A 21,035-nucleotide genomic window follows, 5' to 3' on the forward strand; every position below is an offset into this window, starting at 1 on the left:
GGGCAGAGTGAGAGAGCCAGTGAAGGGGGCAGAGAGAGAGAGAGAGAGACAGTGAAGGGAGCAGAGAAAGAGGGAAACAGTGAAGGGGGCAGAGAGAGAGACAGAGACAGTGAATGGGGCAGAGAGAGAGAGAGAGAGAGAGAGAAAGACAGTGAAGGGGGCAGAGAGAGAGAGAGAAAGACAGTGAAGGGGGCTGAGAGAGAGAGACAGTGAAGGGGGCAGAGAGAGAGAGATAGTGAAGGGGCAGAGAGAGAGAGATAGACAGTGAAGGGAGCAAAGAGAGAGAGAGACAGTGAAGGGGGCAGAGAGAGAGAGAGACAGTGAAGGGGCAGAGAGAGAGAGAGACAATGAAGGGGGCAGAGAGAGACAGTGAAGGGGGCAGAGAGAGAGAGACAGTGAAGGTGGCAGAGAGATATAGAGACAGTGAAGGGAGCAGAGAGAGAGAGATAAGAGTGAAGGCGGCAGAGAGAGAGATAGAGACAGTGAAGGGAGCAGCGAGAGAGAGAGAGACAGTGAAGAGGGCACAGAGAGAAACATAGACAGTGAAGGGAGCAAAGAGAGAGAGAGACAGTGAAGGGGGCAGAGAGAGAGAGAGACAGTGAAGGGGGCAGAGAGAGACTGTGAAGGGTTGCAGAGAGAGAGAGACAATGAAGGGGGCAGAGAGAGACAGTGAAGGGGGCAGAGAGAGAGAGACAGTGAAGGGGGCAGAGAGAGAGAGACAGTGAAGGGGGCAGAGAGAGAGAGAGACAGTGAAGGGAGCAAAGAGAGAGAGAGACAGTGAAGGGGGCAGAGAGAGAGAGAGACAGTGAAGGTGGCAGAGAGAGAGAGAGACAGTGAAGGGAGCAGAGAGAGAGAGAGAGACACTGAAGGGAGCAGAGAGATAGAGAGACAGTGAAGGGGGCAGAGAGAGAGAGACAGTGAAGGGAGCAGAGAGGGAGAGAGAGAGAGAGAAAGTGAAGATAGCAGAAAGAGAGACAGTGAAGGGGGCAGAGAGAGAGACAGTGAAGGGGGCAGAGAGAGTGAGAGACAGTGAAGGGGGCAGAGAGAGAGAGAGACAGTGAAGGGGGCAGAGAGAGATAGACAGTGAAGGGGGCAGAGAGAGATAGACAGTGAAGGGGGGAGAGAGAGAGAGACAGTGAAGGGGGATGAGAGAGAGAGAGACAGTGAAGGGAGCAGAGAGAGAGAGAGACAGTGAAGGGAGCAGTTAGAGAGACAGTGAAGGGAGCAGAGAGAGAGAGACAGTGAAGGGGGCAGAGAGAGAGAGAGAGAGAGAGAAAGTGAAGGTAGCAGAAAGAGAGACAGTGAAGGGGGCAGAGAGAGAGACAGTGAAGGGGGCACAGAGAGTGAGAGACAGTGAAGGGGGCAGAGAGAGAGAGAGAGACAGTGAAGGGGGCAGAGAGAGAGACAGTGAAGGGAGCAGAGAGAGAGAGAGAGACAGTGAAGGGGGCAGAGAGAGAGAGAGAGACAGTGAAGGGGGCAGAGCGAGAGAGAGAGACAGTGAAGGGGGCAGAGAGAGAGAGAGAGATAGTGAAGGGGGCAGAGAGAGAGACAGTCAAGGGGGCAGAGAGAGAGAGAGAGAGAAAGTGAAGGGGGCAGAGAGAGAGAGAGAGAGACAGTGAAGGGAGCATAGAGAGAGAGAGAGACAGTGAAGGGAGCAGAGAGAGAGAGAGAGACAGTGAAGGGGCAGAGAGAGAGAGAGACAGTGAAGGGGGCAGTGAGAGAGAGAGAGACAGTCGAGGGGGCAGAGAGAGAGAGAGACAGTGAATGGGGCAGAGAGAGAGAGAGACAGTGAAGGGGGCAGAGAGAGAGAGACAGTGAAGGGGGCAGAGAGAGAGCGAGACAGTGACGGTGGCAGAGAGAGAGCGGCAGTGAAGGGAGCAGAGAGAGAGAGAGACAGTGAAGGGAGCAGAGAGAGAGAGAGACAGTGAAGGGAGCAGAGAGAGAGTGAGACAGTGAAGGGGGCAGAGAGAGAGAGAGACAGTGAAGGGGGCAGAGAGAGAGAGAGACAGTGAAGGGGGCAGAAAGAGAGACCGTGAAGGGGGCAGAGAGAGAGAGAGAGACAGTGAAGGGAGCAGAGAGAGAGAGACAGTGAAGGGGGCAGAGAGAGAGAGAGAGAGAGTGAAGGGGGCAGAGAGAGAGAGAGACAGTGAAGGGGGCAGAGAGCGAGAGACAGTGAAGGGGGCAGACAGAGAGAGAGACAGTGAAGGGGGCAGAGAGAGAGAGAGAGAGAGTGAAGGGGGCAGAGAGAGAGAGAGACAGTGAAGGGAGCAGAGAGATAGGGAGACAGTGAAGGGAGCAGAGAGAGAGAGAGACAGTGAAGGGAGCAGAGAGCGAGACAGTGAAGGGGGCAGAGCGAGAGAGAGAGACAGTGAAGGGAGCAGAGAGAGAGAGACAGTGAAGGGAGCAGAGAGAGAGAGAGAGATAGTGAAGGGAGCTGAGAGATAGAGAAACAGTGAAGGGGGCAGAGAGAGAGAGAGACAGTGAAGCGGGTAGAGAGAGCGAAAGAGACAATGAAGTGGGCAGAGAGAGCGAGAGAGACAGTGAAGGGGGCAGAGAGAGGGGGAGACAATGAAGGGGGCAGAGAGGGAAAGAGACAGTGAAGGGGGCAGAGCGAGAGAGAGAGAGACAGTGAAGGGGGCAGAGAGAGTGAGAGAGACAGTGAAGGGGCAGAGACAGAGAGAGACAGTGAAGGGGGCAGAGAGAGAGAGAGAGAGAAAGTGAAGGGAGCAGAGAGAGAGAGACAGTGAAGGGGCAGAGAGAGAGAGACAGTGAAGGGGGCAGAGAGAGAGAGAGAGACAGTGAAGGGGGCAGCGAGAGAGAGACAGTGAAGGGGGCAGAGAGAGAGAGAGAGAGAGACAGTGAAGGGGGCAGAGAGAGAGAGAGACAGTGAAGGGGGCAGAGAGAGAGCGCGACAGTGAAGGTGGCAGAGAGAGAGCGACAGTGAAGGGAGCAGAGAGAGAGAGACAGTGAAGGGAGCAGAGAGAGAGAGAGAGACAGTGAAGGAGGCAGAGAGAGAGAGAGTGACAGTGATGGGGGCAGAGAGAGAGAGACAGTGAAGGGAGCAGAGAGAGAGAGAGACAGTGAAGGGGGCAGAGAGAGAGAGACAGTGAAGGGAGCAGAGAGAGAGAGACAGTGAAGGAGGCAGAGAGAGAGAGGGAGACAGTGACGGGGGCAGAGAGAGACAGAGAGACACTGAAGGAGGCAGAGAGAGAGAGAGAGACAGTGAAGGGAGCAGAGAGAGAGAGAGACAGTTAAGGGGGCAGAGAGTGAGAGAGAGTGAAGTGGGTCGAGAGAGTGAGAGAGACAGTGAAGGGGGCAGAGAGAGAGAGAGACAGTGAAGTGGCAGAGAGAGAGAGAGAGACAGTGAAGGGGGCAGAGAGAGAGAGAGAGACAGTGAAGGGAGCATAGAGAGAGAGAGAGACAGTGAAGGGAGCAGAGAGAGAGAGAGAGACAGTGAAGGGGCAGAGAGAGACAGAGACAGTGAAGGGGGCAGTGAGAGAGAGAGAGACAGTCGAGGGGGCAGAGAGAGAGAGACAGTGAAGGGGGCAGAGAGAGAGAGAGACAGTGAAGGGGGCAGAGAGAGAGAGACAGTGAAGGGGCAGAGAGAGAGCGAGACAGTGAAGGTGGCAGAGAGAGAGCGGCAGTGAAGGGAGCAGAGAGAGAGAGTGACAGTGAAGGGAGCAGAGAGAGAGACAGTGAAGGGAGCAGAGAGAGACAGTGAAGGGGGCAGAGAGAGAGAGAGACAGTGAAGGGGGCAGAGAGAGAGAGAGACAGTGAAGGGGGCAGAAAGAGAGACAGTGAAGGGGGCAGAGAGAGAGAGAGAGACAGTGAAGGGAGCAGAGAGAGAGAGACAGTGAAGGGGGCAGAGAGTGAGACAGACAGTGAAGGGGGCAGAGAGCGAGAGACAGTGAAGGGGGCTGACAGAGAGAGAGACAGTGAAGGGGGCAGAGAGAGAGAGAGTGAAGGGGGCAGAGAGAGAGAGAGACAGTGAAGGGAGCAGAGAGATAGGGAGACAGTGAAGGGAGCAGAGAGAGAGAGAGACAGTGAAGGGAGCAGAGAGCGAGACAGTGAAGGGGGCAGAGCGAGAGAGAGAGACAGTGAAGGGAGCAGAGAGAGAGAGAGACAGTGAAGGGAGCAGAGAGAGAGAGAGAGATAGTGAAGGGAGCTGAGAGATAGAGAAACAGTGAAGGGGGCAGAGAGAGGGAGAGAGTCAGTGAAGGGGGCAGAGAGAGAGAGAGACAGTGAAGCGGGTAGAGAGAGCGAAAGAGACAATGAAGTGGGCAGAGAGAGCGAGAGAGACAGTGAAGGGGGCAGAGAGGGAAAGAGACAGTGAAGGGGGCAGAGCGAGAGAGAGAGAGACAGTCAAGGGGGCAGAGAGAGAGAGAGAGACAGTGAAGGGAGCAGAGAGAGAGAGAGACAATGAAGGGAGCAGAGAGAGAGAGAGAGACAGTGAAGGGGCAGAGACAGAGAGAGACAGTGAAGGGGGCAGAGAGAGAGAGAGAGAGAAAGTGAAGGGAGCAGAGAGAGAGACAGTGAAGGGGCAGAGAGAGAGAGACAGTGAAGGGGGCAGAGAGAGAGAGAGAGACAGTGAAGGGGGCAGCGAGAGAGAGACAGTGAAGGGGGCAGAGAGAGAGAGAGAGAGACAGTGAAGGGGGCAGAGAGAGAGAGACAGTGAAGGGGGCAGAGAGAGAGCGCGACAGTGAAGGTGGCAGAGAGAGAGCGACAGTGAAGGGAGCAGAGAGAGAGAGACAGTGAAGGGGGCAGAGATAGAGAGAGAGACAGTGAAAGGAGCAGAGAGAGAGAGAGAGACAGTGAAGGGAGCAGAGAGAGAGAGTGACAGTGAAGGGAGCAGAGAGAGAGCGAGACAGTGAAGGGGGCGAAGAGAGAGAGAGAGACAGTGAAGGGAGCAGAGAGAGAGAGAGAGAGACAGTGAAGGAGGCAGAGAGAGAGAGAGTGACAGTGATGGGGGCAGAGAGAGAGAGAGAGAGACAGTGAAGGGAGCAGAGAGAGAGAGAGACAGTGAAGGGGGCAGAGAGAGAGAGAGACAGTGAAGGGGGCAGAGAGAGAGCGCGACAGTGAAGGTGGCAGAGAGAGAGCGACAGTGAAGGGAGCAGAGAGAGAGAGACAGTGAAGGGGGCAGAGATAGAGAGAGAGACAGTGAAAGGAGCAGAGAGAGAGAGAGAGACAGTGAAGGGAGCAGAGAGCGAGACAGTGAAGGGGGCGAAGAGAGAGAGAGAGACAGTGAAGGGAGCAGAGAGAGAGAGAGAGACAGTGAAGGAGGCAGAGAGAGAGAGAGTGACAGTGATGGGGGCAGAGAGAGAGAGACAGTGAAGGGAGCAGAGAGAGAGAGAGACAGTGAAGGGGGCAGAGAGAGAGAGAGACAGTGAAGGGAGCAGAGAGAGAGAGACAGTGAAGGAGGCAGAGAGAGAGAGGGAGACAGTGACGGGGGCAGAGAGAGACAGAGAGACACTGAAGGAGGCAGAGAGAGAGAGAGACAGTGAAGGGAGCAGAGAGAGAGAGAGACAGTTAAGGGGGCAGAGAGTGAGAGAGAGTGAAGTGGGTAGAGAGAGTGAGAGAGACAGTGAAGGGGGCAGAGAGAGAGAGAGACAGTGAAGTGGCAGAGAGAGAGAGAGAGACAGTGAAGGGGGCAGAGAGAGAGAGAGACAGTGAAGGGAGCAGAGAGAGAGAGAGAGTGACAGTGAAGGGAGCAGAGAGAGAGAGAGGGGAAGGGGCAGAGAGAGAGATAGAGGTGCTGAGAAAGAGGGGGACAGAAAGAGAGAGACAGTGAGACTGATGGAGAGAATGAGATAAAGAACTGGGAGTGAGAGACTGCGAGAATGAATAATTAAGTGTGGAAATGACGGGGAGGGTAGGATTGACAGAGTGCAACAGAGACAGAAAGTGAGACATTCTGTGGGGTGGCGCCACCTCTCTGTGGCTTCCAGCAGTTTGTCATACCACCATAAGGTGGCAGCTTGAGCTCAAGCATGGCCTAAATGCAAAGTTTGGCCAGACACCTCAGGCTTCAGTCAGGCCTGCACCCCGTGAATGGCAGTGTCTCTTCCTGTGGTCGACCTGAGCAGAAAGATTAAACGCCCAAGAGAAATCATGTTGAAAGAGACCTCACATCATGGGGGCCCCATGCGGGGATGTATGTCCAATCCAAAACTCCTTCAGCCCCTTCAGAATATCATCAAAATCAGTTTGAAGGCATGTTATATGCTGTCAAGCCAGGCTTCATTGTATACTTTTTTCGTTATTCCAGACATTCTTCCAATCGGACTAATCATCGGTGTCACCGTGGGGCTTGGGATCTTGCTGACCATCCTCTTCACCGTTCTCGCTGTCGTCCTCTATCGCAGACGGAAGCGCAGTGAGTGACCTCACCGGGCACGCCCCCAATCCACCTTCCCTCGGGGCGGCTCGGTAGCACAGTTGATTCACAGCTCCAGGGTCCCAGGTTCGATTCCCGGCTTGGGTCACTGTCTGTGCGGAGTCTGTACGTTCTCCCCGTGTCTGCGTGGGTTTCCTCCGGGTGCTCCGGTTTCCTCCCACAGTCCAAAGACGTGCAGGTTAGGTGGATTGGCCATGATAAATTGCCCTTAGTGTCCAAAAAGGTTGGGTGGGGTTATTGGGTTACGGGGATGGTGTGGAGGTTGGGATTAAGTGGGGTTCTCTTTCCAGGGGCCGGTGCAGACATGTTGGGCCGAATGGCCTCCTTGTACACTAAATTCTATTATTCCCCTACTACAATCCCTCTTGCCTCCATTCTCATTCACGCACAATGCCCCTCCACACTTCTAATCCATCGCCTCCAAATCCAGCCCCTACGATACAAGCACCCAACCACTCCTCCAATTCCAACACCTCAGAGTGTTTGATGGGGACAGTGTAGAGGGAGATTTACTCTGTATCTAACCCTGTGCTGTACCTGTCCTGGGAGTGTTGATGGGGACAGTGTAGAGGGTGCTTTACTCTGTATCTAACCCCGTGCTGTACCTGTCCTGGGAGTGTTTGATGGGAACAGTGTGGAGGGAGCTTTACTCTGCATCTAACCCTGTGCTGTACCTGTCCTGGGAGTGTTGATAGGGACAGTGCAGAGGGAGCTATACTCTGTATCTAACCCCGTGCTGTACCTGTCCTGGGAGTGTTTGGTAGGGACAGTGCAGAGGGAGCTTTACTCTGTATCTAACCCCGTGCTGTACCTGTCCTGGGAGTGTTTGATGGGGTCAGTGTAGAGGGAGCTTTACTCTGTATCTAACACTGTGCTGTACCTGTCCTGGGAGTGTTGATGGGGACAGTGTAGAGGGTGCTTTACTCTGTATCTAACCCCGTGCTGTACCTGTCCTGGGAGAGTTTGATGGGGACAGGGTAGAGGGAGATTTACTCTGTATCTAACCCCGTGCTGTACCTGGCCTGGGAGTGTTTGATGGGGACAGTGTAGAGGGAGCTTTACTCTGTATCTAACACTGTGCTGTACCTGTCCTGGGAGTGTTTGATGGGGACAGTGTAGAGGGAGCTTTACTCTGCATCTAACCCTGTGCTGTACCTGTCCTGGGAGTGTTGATAGGGACAGTGCAGAGGGAGCTCTACTCTGTATCTAACCCCGTGCTGTACCTGTCCTGGCAGTGTTTGATGGGGACAGTGTAGAGGGAGCTTTACTCTGCATCTAACCCTGTGCTGTACCTGTCCTGGGAGTGTTGATAGGGACAGTGCAGAGGGAGCTTTACTCTGTATCTAACCCCGTGCTGTACCTGTCCTGGGAGTGTTTGATAGAGACAGTGCAGAGGGAGCTTTACTCTGTATCTAACCCCGTGCTGTACCTGTCCTGGGAGTGTTTGATGGGGTCAGTGTAGAGGGAGCTTTACTCTGTATCTAAGCCAGTGCTGTACCTGCCCTGGGAGTGTTTGATGGGGACAGTGTAGAGGGAGCTTTACTCTGTATCTAACCCCGTGCTGTACCTGTCCTGGGAGTGTTTGATGGGGTCAGTGTAGAGGGAGCTTTACTCTGTATCTAACCCGTGCTGTAGCTGTCCTGGGAGTGTTTGATGGGGACAGTGTAGAGGGAGCTTTACTCTGTATCTAACCCCGTGCTGTACCTGTCCTGGGAGTGTTTGATGGGGACAGTGTAGAAGGAGCTTTACTCTGTATCTAACCCGTGCTGTAGCTGTCCTGGGAGTGTTTGATGGGGACAGTGTAGAAGGAGCTTTACTCTGTATCTCACCCCGCGCTGTACCTGTCCTGGGAATGTTTGATGGGGACAGTGTAGAGGGAGCTTTACTCTGTATCTAACCCCGTGCTGTACCTGTCCTGGGAGTGTTTGATGGGGTCCGTTTAGAGGGAGCTTTCCGCTATGTCATGTGCATTGGTGTTTTGCTATTGCAGGTCGGAAGGATGTTACTCTGGGGAAGACCGATATCAAGGTCGAGACCGTGAACAAGGATTCACAGCTGATGAGCAAGGAGATGGACGAGGAAGAATCTAACATGTCGACTGCGACACGTGTGTTTAAGGCCATGTACTCGGTATGCATTTCCTGCTGGCTTTCCAGCACATAGGGGATGCAATTTAATGGCCGCATTGCGCGATTCAGGCAGCCGGTTAAATCGCAGGAGAGGCGAAAATCGGGATCTGCTTTGGGCGTGAATCGGTTCCTGATCTAACCTGCCCGCTCCCGGTGGCGGGTCCGGATTCCTGCCCAAACGTGGCGAGATGCCAATTGACACCAATTAAGACCAAACTCCAGCGCTCGAAGGCGCCATTTAGCACAAACTTGGAGCAGACGTCATGGCACCTGGGAGGCTCTGCACAGGTATTGGAGACCCCCTGGCTGCTGAGGGACAAGGCAGTGTGGTACACTGGCTCTCCCTCTGGCACCTGGCCACCCTAACACTGCCAGGCTGGCAGGGGCACTGCCAAGATGCCCAGGTGACACTGCCAGGCTGGCAGGGGCACCAAAAATGAGCCCAGGTGGCACTGCCAAGGGCCGGGCCCATGAAAAGGGGGGGATGAGGGGGTATGAAAGGTGGACATGGGGTGAACGGTGGTGGTCCTGCAAGGGGGGCGGTCTGCCCATCTTGACACACCTCGTGAGATCTAATGGAAGCTGACGAGACATCGCCATCTGAATCTTGCCCATTGTGGGCGGGATCAGGGTTGGCAAATCAGGATATGACAGCGAGGCAGCTAGCCGTCGTCGAATATGCATTCGCCTGATCTACCAAAGTCCTGTCATCTAACCCCTTTGACTCAGAGATATGAGGTGAGTGCCGTTCATTGCTGTTCCCCACAAACAGGGACCAGGCGGATGGTACTAGGCGGGATTTCCCAGGGGATCAGGCTCTGCCCGTGTGAAGTGAGGGGGGGCAGAGATCGGGACACCATTTAAAACTGCCGTCCTGATCTCCACCTTCACTGAGGAGATCTGGCGAGCGGCGTTCCTCAGTGTAGGAAACAGGACTAAGTGCGGTCTCCGTGGAACTTCCCCACTGAGACCCCGAATTCCAACAAAGTTCCGATTGCTAGTGTGGTTTTTCTCGACGCTGCGAGAAACAGCCGGCTTAGATCACGTCCCGAGTGTGGGTAAATACCGGTGAGAATCTCACCCAAAAGGCCGACAGGAAACACTCTGCCAAACCCGCCCAAAATGACACTTAGAAATGTTTCCGTTAAATCGCGCCTGATGCCTATCTGAGCAAGCGGTGTTTGTCTCTGTCTCTGCCTGTCAGGGCAAGAGTTTCCTCGCATCCCGCCATGTGTTTCTCGGCGGCGGAGGTGCCCCGCTGTTACCAACGGGATTTCCCGTTAACTGTACCCCTCGTCGCCGGGAAACCTGTGCGCCGTCAGTGGGACCGGAATATCCTGCCGGTAAATCCTGCCCACTGTCTGTCTCTGTCTGTGAGGAGGAGACAACTGAACACTACTCAGTTTTCCTGCCTGCCTCACTTCGATATTCCGAGAGGGTGGCACGGTAGCACAGTGGTTAGCACGGTTGCAGGGTCCCATGGTCGATTCCCCGCTGGGTCATTGTCTGTGCGGAGTCTGCATGTTCTCCCCGTGTCTGCGTGGGTTTCCTCCGGGTGCTCCCACAACTCCCGAAAGAAGTGCTGTTAGGTGAATTGGACATTCTGAGTTCTCCCTCTGTGACCCGAACAGGCACCGGAATGTGGCGACTCGGGGATTTTCACAGTAACTTCATCGCAGTGTTAATGTAAACCTACTTGTGACCCTGATAAAGATTATTATTATATTCTAGGAAACAGTTGCACATTAGTCTCTCTCTATTCCCACAGGCCTTCCAGGACGATATGGATTTGAAGGCGGATCTCCGATCGGACACACTGGACACCCGGGAAGATTGCGAGTTGAAGGTACGGAACCCCTTCCCTCAGCATCAGATTTGATCCTCCCCTCTGTCCCCTCCCTCCCCGCCCCCTCAGTCCCCCTCCTCCTCATTTCCTCTCCCCCTCCCCCTCAATCTCCCTCAAATCCCCTCCCCACCTAGCCCCCTCTGCCTATTTTTATTTCCTAAATGCTAAGAAATTAGAGAGTGTAGATGTACAGAGGGACCTGCGTGTCCTTGTCCATAAGTCACTGAAGGCTAACAAACTGGTGCAGCAAGCTGTGAGGAAGGTCAATGGGATGTTAGCCTTTATCACAAGAGGATTTGAGTACAGGAGAAGTGAGGCCTTGCTTCAATTGTACAGAATCCTGGCTCGACAGCACCTGTGCCGTTTTGGCCCCCTTGCCCCAGAAAGGGTGTTATCGCCATCGAGGGAAGATTCACCAGACTTGTTCCGGGGATGGCGGGACTGTCTGATGGAGAGAGATTGGGCAAACTGGGCCTGCATTCTCTGGCGTGTGGAAGAATGAGAGGTGATCTCACTCAAACCAACAAAACCCTGAAAGGAATAGACAGGGTCGGCAGGTGAGATGTTTCCCTGAGTTGGGAAGTCAAGAACCAGGAGACACAATTTCAAAATCTGGGAGATGTCACTAAGGCCGGAGATGAGGAGAAATGTTGTTAAGGTTGAGGACTCCTGGGTCTGTACTCGTTGGAGTTTAGAAGGATGAGGGGGGATCTTATTGAAACTTACAGGATACTGCGAGGCCTGGATAGAGTGGATGTGGGGGGATGTTTCCATTGGTAGGAAAAACTAGAATCAGAGGACACAGTCTCAGACTGAAGGGACGATCCTTTAAAACTGAGATGAGGAGGAATTTCTTCAGCCAGAGGGTGGTGAATCTGTGTAACTCTTTGCTGCAGAAGGCTGTGGAGGCCAAATCACTGAGTGTCTTTAAGACAGAGATAGATAGGTTCTTGATTAAGAAGGTCATCGGGGGTTATGGGGAGAAGACAGGAGAATGGGGATGAGAAACATATCAGCCATGATTGAATAGCGGAGCAGACTCGATGGGCCGAGTAGCCTAATTCTGCTCCTATGTCTTAATGTCTTACCCAGAGGCTGGTGAATCTTTGTAATTCTCTATCCCAGGGGGCAGTGGAAGCTCAGTCACTGAGTACGTTTAAGGTAGAGATTGATTCATTTCTGATTGAGAATAATGTAAAGGGTTATGGGGACAGTGAGTGCAAAAAGCATTGAAGTGTCCAATCAACCATGATTGTATTGAATAGCGGAGCAGGTCTAATGGACAAAATGGCCAACTCCTGCTTCTCTGGGTAGCACCGTGGATAGTATCCTGGAGTCAAACGTAGCTGCCTCTGGGCCTCAGCTCAGCTGAACCAGCGAACGGGTACCTGTGTAACTCTTCTGTCAACTCCTATGTTCCCCCCAACCTCCTCCGTAATTTGGGGTCAAACCTAGGAGGGGGCAGGAACAGAAGGTGGAAAGACCGAGTGTAGAGAGTGAGTTCTCCCAGTGAGACAGAGAAGACAGCCAGGAGTGAGGCAGCAAAGAGTGAGTTTGGGAATTTGAATCGAGGTGGGAATTCAAAGCTGGGTTGGGAGGAGGTGCTTTTTGTGACTGGTAAGTAGTGTTTCTGTTTTTCTGTTTCTTTTCATTGGTATATTTATTCATTTTTTTCTTCATTGTTTATTTCTTTATTTAAATTTTTTCTGGGGAAATTGAAATTGTTGAAGTTAACCAAAGGTTTAAGACATGGCAGGAGATCTCAGACCCGTGTCATGCTCCTCGTGTGCGATGTGGGAGCTCAGGGACACGTCCACTGTCCCTGGTTCCTTCACGTGCATGAAGTGTGTCCAGTGGCAGCTCCTGTTAGACCGCTTGACGGCTCTGGGGCTGCGGATGGACTCACTTTGGAGCGTCCGCGATGCTGAGGACGTCGTGGATAGCATGTTTAGCGAGTTGGTCACAACGCAGGTGAAAGGTACTGAGGGAGATAGTAAATGGGTGACCAAAAGACAGAGCAAGAGTAGGAAGGCAGTGCAGGTGTCCTCTGCGGTCATCTCCCTGCAAAACAGATATACCGCTTTGGATACTGTTGAGGGAGATGGCTCACCAGGGGAAGGCAGCAGCAGCCAGGTTCATGGCACCGTGGCTGGCTCTGCTGCGCAGGAGGGCGGGAAGAAGAATGGCAGGGCTATAGTGATAGGGGATTCAATTGTAAGGGGAATAGACAGGCGGTTCTGCGGACGCAATCGAGACTCCAGGATGGTATGTTGCCTCCCTGGTGCAAGGGTCAAGGATGTCTCGGAGCGGCTGCAGGACATTCTGGGGGGGGGGAGGGTGAACAGCCAGCTGTCGTGGTGCACATAGGCACCAACGATATAGGTAAAAACTGGACGAGGTCCTACAAGCTGAATTTAGGGAGCTAGGAGTAAACTAAAAAGTAGGACCTCAAAGGTAGTAATCTCAGGATTGCTACCAGTGTCACGAGCAAGTCAGAGTAGGAATGTCAGGATAGAGAGGATGAATACGTGGCTCGAGAGATGGTGCAAGAGGGAGGGATTCAAATTCCTGGGACATTGGAACCGATTCTGGGGGAGGTGGGACCAGTACAAACCGGACGGTCTGCACCTGGGCAGGACTGGAACCGATGTCCTAGGGGGGGGTTTTGCTAGAGCTGTTGGGGAGAGTTTAAACTAATGTGGCAGGGGGATGGGAACCGATGCAGGAAGTTGGAAGGTAGTAAAACAGGGACAGAAATAAAAGGCAGTCAGGGGGAAAGTGTAAGGCAGAGAAGCCATAGTCAAAAATCAAAAAGGGCGACAGTACAAGGTTCAGTGACTGAGGGGAGCTCAGTGAATAGGACCAGGAATACTAAAAAGAATAAAACGGGAAGTGAAAACATCAATGGTAAGCGACGCGGCAGGTTGTTACAGGAAGATATGGGTTCGACGACAAGGAAAATTAGGAGAAAGGTTAAGAGGAAATATAACTTAGGAGAGGTTACTGATCGAGGTGTTAAGATTAAGAACAGAGGTAAAAAAGCCAACATAAGTGTACTTTACCTGAATGCTCGTAGTATTCGGAATAAGGTAAATGAGTTGATGGCGCAAATCATCGTGAATGACTATGATTTAGTGGCCATTACTGAAACATGGTTAAAGGATGGTCACGACTGGGAGTTAAATATCCGAGGGTATCAAACTTTTCGGAAGGACAGAGTGGATGGTAAGGGAGGTGGTGTAGCTCTGTTATTTAAGGATGACATCCGGGCAACAGTAAGGGATGACATTGGTGCTATGGAGGATAAGGTTGAATCCATTTGGGTGGAAATCAGGAATAGTAAGACGAAAAAGTCACTGATAGGAGTAATCTATAGGCCACCAAATAGTAACATTATGGTGGGGCAGGCAATAAACAAAGAAATAACAGATGCATGTAGATGTAGAGTAGACAGTCAGAGACTTTTTCCCCGGGTGGAACACACCATTACAAGGGGACATAAATTTAAGGTGAAAGGTGGAAGATATAGGAGGGATATCAGAGGTAGCTTCTTTACCCAGAGAGTAGTGGGGGCATGGAATGCACTGCCTGTGGAAGTAGTTGAGTCGGAAACATTCGGGACCTTCAAGCAGCTATTGGATAGGTACATGGATTACGGTAAAATGATATAGTGTAGATTTATTTGTTCTTAAGGTCAGCACGGTAGCATTGTGGATAGCACAATTGCTTCACAGCTCCATGGTCCCAGGTTCGATTCCGGCTTGGGTCATTGTCTGTGCGGAGTCTGCACGTCCTCCCCATGTCTGCGTGGGTTTCCTCCGGGTGCTCCGGTTTCCTCCCACAGTCCAAAGATGTGCGGGTTAGGTGAATTGGCCAATGATAAATTGCCCTTAATGTCCAAATTGCCCTTGGTGTTGGGTGGAGGTGTTGAGTTTGGGTAGGGTGCTCTTTCCAAGAGCCGGTGCAGACTCAAAGGGCCGAATGGCCTCCTTCTGCACTGTAAATTCAATGATAATCTATGATTAATCTAGGACAAAGGTTCGGCACAACATCGTGGGCCGAAGGGCCTGTTCTGTGCTGTATTTTCTATGTTCTATGTTCTATGTAGAAATGGTACAGCAGTTATCATGGGGGATTTCAATCTACATGTTGATTGGTTTAACCAGGTCGGTCAAGGCAGCCTTGAGGAGGAGTTTATAGAATGTATCCGCGATAGTTTCCTCGAACAGTATGTAATGGAACCTACGAGGGAACAAGCGGTCCTAGATCTGGTCCTGTGTAATGAGACAGGATTGATTCAGGATCTCATAGTTAGGGATCCTCTCGGAAGGAGCGATCACAATATGGTGGAATTTAAAATACAGATGGAGGGTGAGAAGGTAAAATCAAGCACGAGTGTTTTGTGCTTAAACAAAGGAGATTACAATGGGATGAGAGAAGAACTAACTAAGGTAGACTGGGAGCAAAGACTTTATGGTGAAACAGTTGAGGAACAGTGGAGAACCTTCCAAGTGATTTTTCACAGTGCCCAGCAAAGGTTTATACCAACAAAAAGGAAGGACGGTAAAAAGAGGGAAAATCGACCGTGGATATCTAAGGAAATAAGGGAGAGTATCAAATTGAAGGAAAAAACATACAAAGTAGCAAAGATCAGTGGGAGACTAGAGGACTGGGAAATCTTTAGGGGGCAACAGAAAGCTACTAAAAAAGCTATAAAGAAGAGTAAGATCGATTATGAGAGTAAACTTGCTCAGAATATAAAAACAGATAGTAAAAGTTTCTACAAATACATAAAACAAAAAAGAGTGGCTAAGGTAAATATTGGTCCTTTAGAGGATGAGAAGGGAGATTTAATAATGGGAGATGAGGAAATGGCTGAGGAACTGAACAGGTTTTTTGGGTCGGTCTTCACAGTGGAAGACACAAATAACATGCCAGTGACTGATGGAAATGAGGCTATGACAGGTGAGGACCTTGAGAGGATTGATATCACCAAGGAGATAGTGATGGGCAAGCTAATGGGGCGAAAGGTAGACAAGTCTCCTGGCCCTGATGGAATGCATCCCAGAGTGCTAAAAGAGATGGCTAGGGAAATTGCAAATGCACTAGTGATAATTTACCAAAATTCACTAGACTCTGGGGTGGTCCCGGCGGATTGGAAATTAGCAAACGTGACACCACTGTTTAAAAAAGGAGGTAGGCAGAAAGTGGGTAATTATAGGCCAGTGAGCTTAACTTCGGTAGTAGGGAAGATGCTGGAATCTGTCATCAAGGAAGAAATAGCGAGGCATCTGGATGGAAATTGTCCCATTGGACAGACGCAGCATGGGTTCATAAAGGGCAGGTCGTGCCTAACTAATTTAGTGGAATTTTTTGAGGACATTAACAGTGCGGTAGATAACGGGGAGCCAATGGATGTGGTATATCTGGATTTCCAGAAAGCCTTTGACAAGGTGCCACACAAAAGGTTGTTGCATAAGATAAAGATGCATGGCATTAAGGGGAAAGTAGTAGCATGGATCGAGGATTGGTTAATTAATAGAAAGCAAAGAGTGGGGATTAATGGGTGTTTCTCTGGTTGGCAATCAGTAGCTAGTGGTGTCCCTCAGGGATCAGTGTTGGGCCCACAACTGTTCACAATTTACATAGATGATTTGGAGTTGGGGACCAAGGGCAATGTGTCCAAGTTTGCAGACGACACTAAGATAAGTGGTAAAGCAAAAAGTGCAGAGGATACTGGAAGTCTGCAGAGGGATTTGGATAGGCTAAGTGAATGGGCTAGGGTCTGGCACCCCACCCAACACTATGGGCAATGTTGACAAATGTGAGGTTATCCATTTTGGTAGGAATAACAGCAAAAGGGATTATTATTTAAATGATAAAATATTAAAACATGCTGCTGTGCAGAGAGACCTGGGTGTGCTAGTGCATGAGTCGCAGAAAGTTGGTTTTCAGGTGCAACAGGTGATTAAGAAGGCAAATGGAATTTTGTCCTTCATTGCTAGAGGGATGGAGTTTAAGACTAGGGAGGTTATGCTGCAATTGTATAAGGTGTTAGTGAGGCCACACCTGGAGTATTGTGTTCAGTTTTGGTCTCCTTACTTGAGAAAGGACGTACTGGCACTGGAGGGTGTGCAGAGGAGATTCACTAGATTAATCCCAGAGCTGAAGGGGTTGGATTACGAGGAGAGGTTGAGTAGACTGGGACTGTACTCGTTGGAATTTAGAAGGATGAGGGGGGATCTTATAGAAACATATAAGATTATGAAGGGAATAGACAGGATAGATGCGGGCAGGTTGTTTCCACTGGCGGGTAAAAGCAGAACTAGGGGGGCATAGCCTCAAAATAAGGGGAAGTAGATTTAGGACTGAGTTTAGGAGGAACTTCTTCACCCAAAGGGTTGTGAATCTATGGAATTCCTTGCCCAGTGAAGCAGTAGAGGCTCCTTCATTAAATGTTTTTAAGATAAAGATAGATAGTTTTTTTGAAGAATAAAGGGATTAAGGGTTATGGTGTTCGGGCCGGAAAGTGGAGCTGAGTCCACAAAAGATCAGCCATGATCGCATGGAATGGTGGAGCAGGCTCGAGGGGCCAGATGGCCTACTCCTGCTCCTAGTTGTTATGTTCTTATGTTCTTATTCGAGGGATAATCCACAATGGGGTGTCTCGGAATGAAGGGGGAGTCAATTGACAAGAGTTTATGGTTCACTGAGGCAGAACTTTGGAGCAGCACGGTAGCATTGTGGTTAGCACAATTGCTTCACAGCTCCAGGGTCCCAGGTTCGATTCTGGCTTGGGTCACTGTCTGTGCGGAGTCTGCACATCCTCCCCGTGTGTGCGCGGGTTTCCTCCGGGTGCTCCGGTTTCCTCCCACAGTCCAAAGATGTGCAGGTTAGGTGGATTGGCCGTGCTAAATTGCCCTTAGTGTCCAAAATTGCCCATAGTGTTGGGTGGGGTTACTGGGTTATGGGGATAGGGTGGGTGTGGACCTTGGGTAGGGTGCTCTTTCCAGACTCGATAGGCCGAATGGCCTCCTTCTGCACTGTAAATTCTATGATCTATGAACTTGGAGGGCAGCATCTACAAACTGTGCCAGGGCAATGTGGGCACCTTGGTGGGCGTGGGAAGGGGCTATGGGTGTTCCGATAAGCTATATGGAGGGTGTTTGACCCGATAGGTGCCAGCAGCATTTAACTGACCCCCGTTTTTATTTTGTTTCCTCTCCCCAACTTGCCTCAGGACCCGACGAACGGCTATTACAACGTGCGGGCTCAGGACGATCGGCTGCCATCGCGGACACTGCTCTACACAGACTATGGGCCAGCCCCCCCGGTACCCCGTTACGAACCCCGGCCCCCCTCCCGCCTGTCGCACGCCAGTGGCTACGGCACGGTAACAGGTACCCCGCTGCCCGCCTCCTGCTACGGGCGCCTGCCGGACTACGCGGGCGAGGGCCCGGGAGGGGGCGAGGGGGCCAGCCAGCTGTCGTTTGATGCCTACGGCTACCCGGGGTACCCGCCTTGCGGGCTGGCGGGCTACGGGAGGCCGGGCAACCTGGAACGCCTCTTCGACCCCGCCGCCAAGTTCGCTGGTGCGTCCCGCTACTCGTACTCATCTTCTCAGCAGTCGGAGCACGGGCGGCCCTATCAGCAACGCATGCAGACGCACGTGTGACACCGTCTCCTCCCCTACCCCTCCACCCACTTCACACCAGCCTTGGTAGACCGTCCGATTTCTGACCCCCTCCCATGCACCTCTTCTGCCCCTCCCCCCCCCCCCCCTCGCCATGGATGCCTCCTGTCCAGCACACGTGCTGTCGTCTCCACAGTCAACTACCTAAAGGGTGGACGAAGACTGCTCCTTGCAGGATGAGGCAAAGGGCAGGAGGAGGAATTCCGAGGGCTGGGTGGAGTTGTGGACAAGGAGGAGAGAAGCAGTGAAACAGCTTTGCCTCCTTCACTTACTGCCCCCCCCCCCCCCCCCCCCCCCCCCCCCCCCCCCCCCCCCCACTCACCCAATCTCCCCCACGGGCTTCAAGGGGGCAATGAAGGACTGATGAATGCCCTATCTACATGTGCCTTTTGAATTGTGACCAATCAGTGTTGAGGAAGCCAGGTGGTGAATGGAAGGCGGGGCTTCTCAAAGCAGCCAATCAGTATTACGCCGATTGAAAGGCCAAGAGCGTCCCCTGACTCTCGCTGCAATGGGGTGGGGTGGTAGAGGTGATATCGTCACTGCACCAGTAACCCCAAGGCCCGGGGGTAATGCACCCGGGTTCCACTCCCACCCACAGCACACTTCAATCTGGAATTAAAATTCTCGTGAAGACCACGATACCATTGTCAATTGTCGTAAAGACCCATCTGGTTCACTAATGTCCTTTCGGGAAGGAAATCTGCCGCCCTTACCTGGTCTGGCCGACATAACTCCAGACCCACAGCAATGTGGTTGAGTCTTAAATGTCCCTCTGAAATGACCTAACAAGACACTCAGTCCAAGGGCAATTAGACATGGACCATGGCCGGACCACCCAGAGACACCCACATCCCTTCAATGAATTAAACCCCTCCCCCCACACCAACACGGAGCCCCTCCACGCAGAGAGGACCCCTCCAGACCTCTCCACACCCCTCCTCAATCCTAATCCCCTCCTGAATTTCCCCACCTCTGTCCAACTCCCCATCCCTTCAATCCTCCCCCCTCCTCTCCAAAACCCCTCCCCCAATCCCCCTACACTCCAAATCCCCCTCCCCAATCCCCCTCCCCACCAATCCCCCTCCTCTTTCAATCCCCGTCCCCTCCCCAATCCCCCTCCCCAGTCCCCCTCCACTCAAATCCCTCTCCCCTCCAATCCCCCTCCCCCTAATCCCACTCCCCCTAATCCCCCTCCCCTCCAATCCCCCTCCCCTCCAATCCCCCTCCCCTCCAATCCCCCTCCCCTCCAATCCCCCTCCCCTCCAATCCCCCTCCCCTCCAATCCCCCTCCCCTCCAATCCCACTCCCCTCCAATCCCCCTCCCCCAATCCCCCTCCCCCCCCAATCCCCCTCACCTCCAATCCCTCACCTCCAATCCCCCTCCCTTCTAAAACCCCCCTCACCTCCCATCCCCTCCAATGTCCCTCCCCTCCAATCCCACCCTTCTCCAATCTCCCTCCCCTCCAATCCCATTCCCCTCCATTTGGCCACCAACCCAAGATCCTCTGAGTGACCCGGCTCTGCCGATCCACCTCCTCCACCCTCAAGGTTACATCCAGTGAGTCTTGGACAACGTTGATGAGACGCTCTCTGTCCTTCCAATCAGCGATGGGGAATTACCGCTTCCTCCCAGCCCTCTGGACCTGTCTGTATATATTTCTCTCCGCTGCGGTATTTTATATAAACTTTGTATATATTTATATAAATATATATATATATATATATCACTCTATCACAGGGACTGCACCCACAATCTGCACCGAGGAATGGTGAAGCTCGGTTGCTGACTTTGGGAATGAGCAAGCTGTAAACATTCCACTCACACCCACACACAGGGAGCTGCAGTTGATGGTGACAGTGTGCAGGTCCCTCCTTACCCATTCCCTGTTGTCGTTGATGAATCATTTCAATTCCCCTCTGGGCTTCCTCCAGGCAGACCAGATCCAGCTGAGTCAGCAGGGTGTCAATCGCCCAGCATTTAGACATTTTCCCCAAGTCCCCGTCACGCAGTACAGGTCTGATAGGGCAGTGCAGAGGGAGCTTTACTCTGTATCTAACCCCGTGCTGTACCTGTCCTGGGAGTGTTTGATGGGGACAGTGTAGAGGGAGCTTTACTCTGTATCTAACCCCGTGCTGTACCTGTCCTGGGAGTGTTTGATGGGGGCAGTGCAGAGGGAAATTTACTCTGTATCTAACCCCGTGCTGTACCTGTCCTGGGAGTGTTTGATGAGGACAGTGTAGAGGGAGCTTTACTCTGTATCTAACCCCGTGCTGTACCTGTCCTGGGAGTGTTTGATGGGGACAGTGTAGAGGGAGCTTTACTCTGTATCTAACCCCGTGCTGTACCTGTTCTGGGAGTGTTTGATGGGGACAGTGTACATAGAACATAGAACAATACAGCGCAGTACAGGCCCTTCGGCCCACGATGTTGCACCGAAACAAAAGCCATCTAACCTACACTATGCCATTATCATCCATATGTTTATCCAATAAACTTTTAAATGCCCTCAATGTTGGCGAGTTCACTACTGTAGCAGGTAGGGCATTCCACGGCCTCACTACTCTTTGCGTAAAGAACCTACCTCTGACCTCTGTCCTATATCTATTACCCCTCAGTTTAAAGTTATGTCCCCTCGTGCCAGCCATATCCATCCGCGGGAGAAGGCTCTCACTGTCCACCCTATCCAACCCCCTGATCATTTTGTATGCCTCTATTAAGTCTCCTCTTAACCTTCTTCTCTCCAACGAAAACAACCTCAAGTCCATCAGCCTTTCCTCATAAGATTTTCCCTCCATACCAGGCAACATCCTGGTAAATCTCCTCTGCACCCGCTCCAAAGCCTCCACGTCCTTCCTATAATGCGGTGACCAGAACTGTACGCAATACTCCAAATGCGGCCGTACCAGAGTTCTGTACAGCTGCAACATGACCTCCCGACTCCGGAACTCAATCCCTCTACCAATAAAGGC

General features: G+C 52.1%; 1 protein-coding gene across 1 annotated transcript in view; it reads left to right on the forward strand.

Moving 5' to 3' along the window:
* Positions 1 to 19,289, forward strand: part of LOC140411412 (kin of IRRE-like protein 1) — an 82,297-nt gene extending 63,008 nt beyond the window's left edge. The window contains exons 6-9 of the mRNA XM_072500521.1: positions 6,266 to 6,373; positions 8,385 to 8,524; positions 10,292 to 10,369; positions 17,610 to 19,289. Of these exons, the coding sequence (XP_072356622.1) occupies positions 6,266 to 6,373; positions 8,385 to 8,524; positions 10,292 to 10,369; positions 17,610 to 18,044 (761 nt within the window). The 3' untranslated portion in view covers positions 18,045 to 19,289. The remainder of the gene's footprint in view (positions 1 to 6,265; positions 6,374 to 8,384; positions 8,525 to 10,291; positions 10,370 to 17,609) is intronic.
* Positions 19,290 to 21,035: the final 1,746 nt, after the last annotated feature.

This window comes from Scyliorhinus torazame, chromosome 4, assembly GCF_047496885.1.
Source record: "Scyliorhinus torazame isolate Kashiwa2021f chromosome 4, sScyTor2.1, whole genome shotgun sequence".
NCBI lineage: Eukaryota > Metazoa > Chordata > Chondrichthyes > Carcharhiniformes > Scyliorhinidae > Scyliorhinus > Scyliorhinus torazame.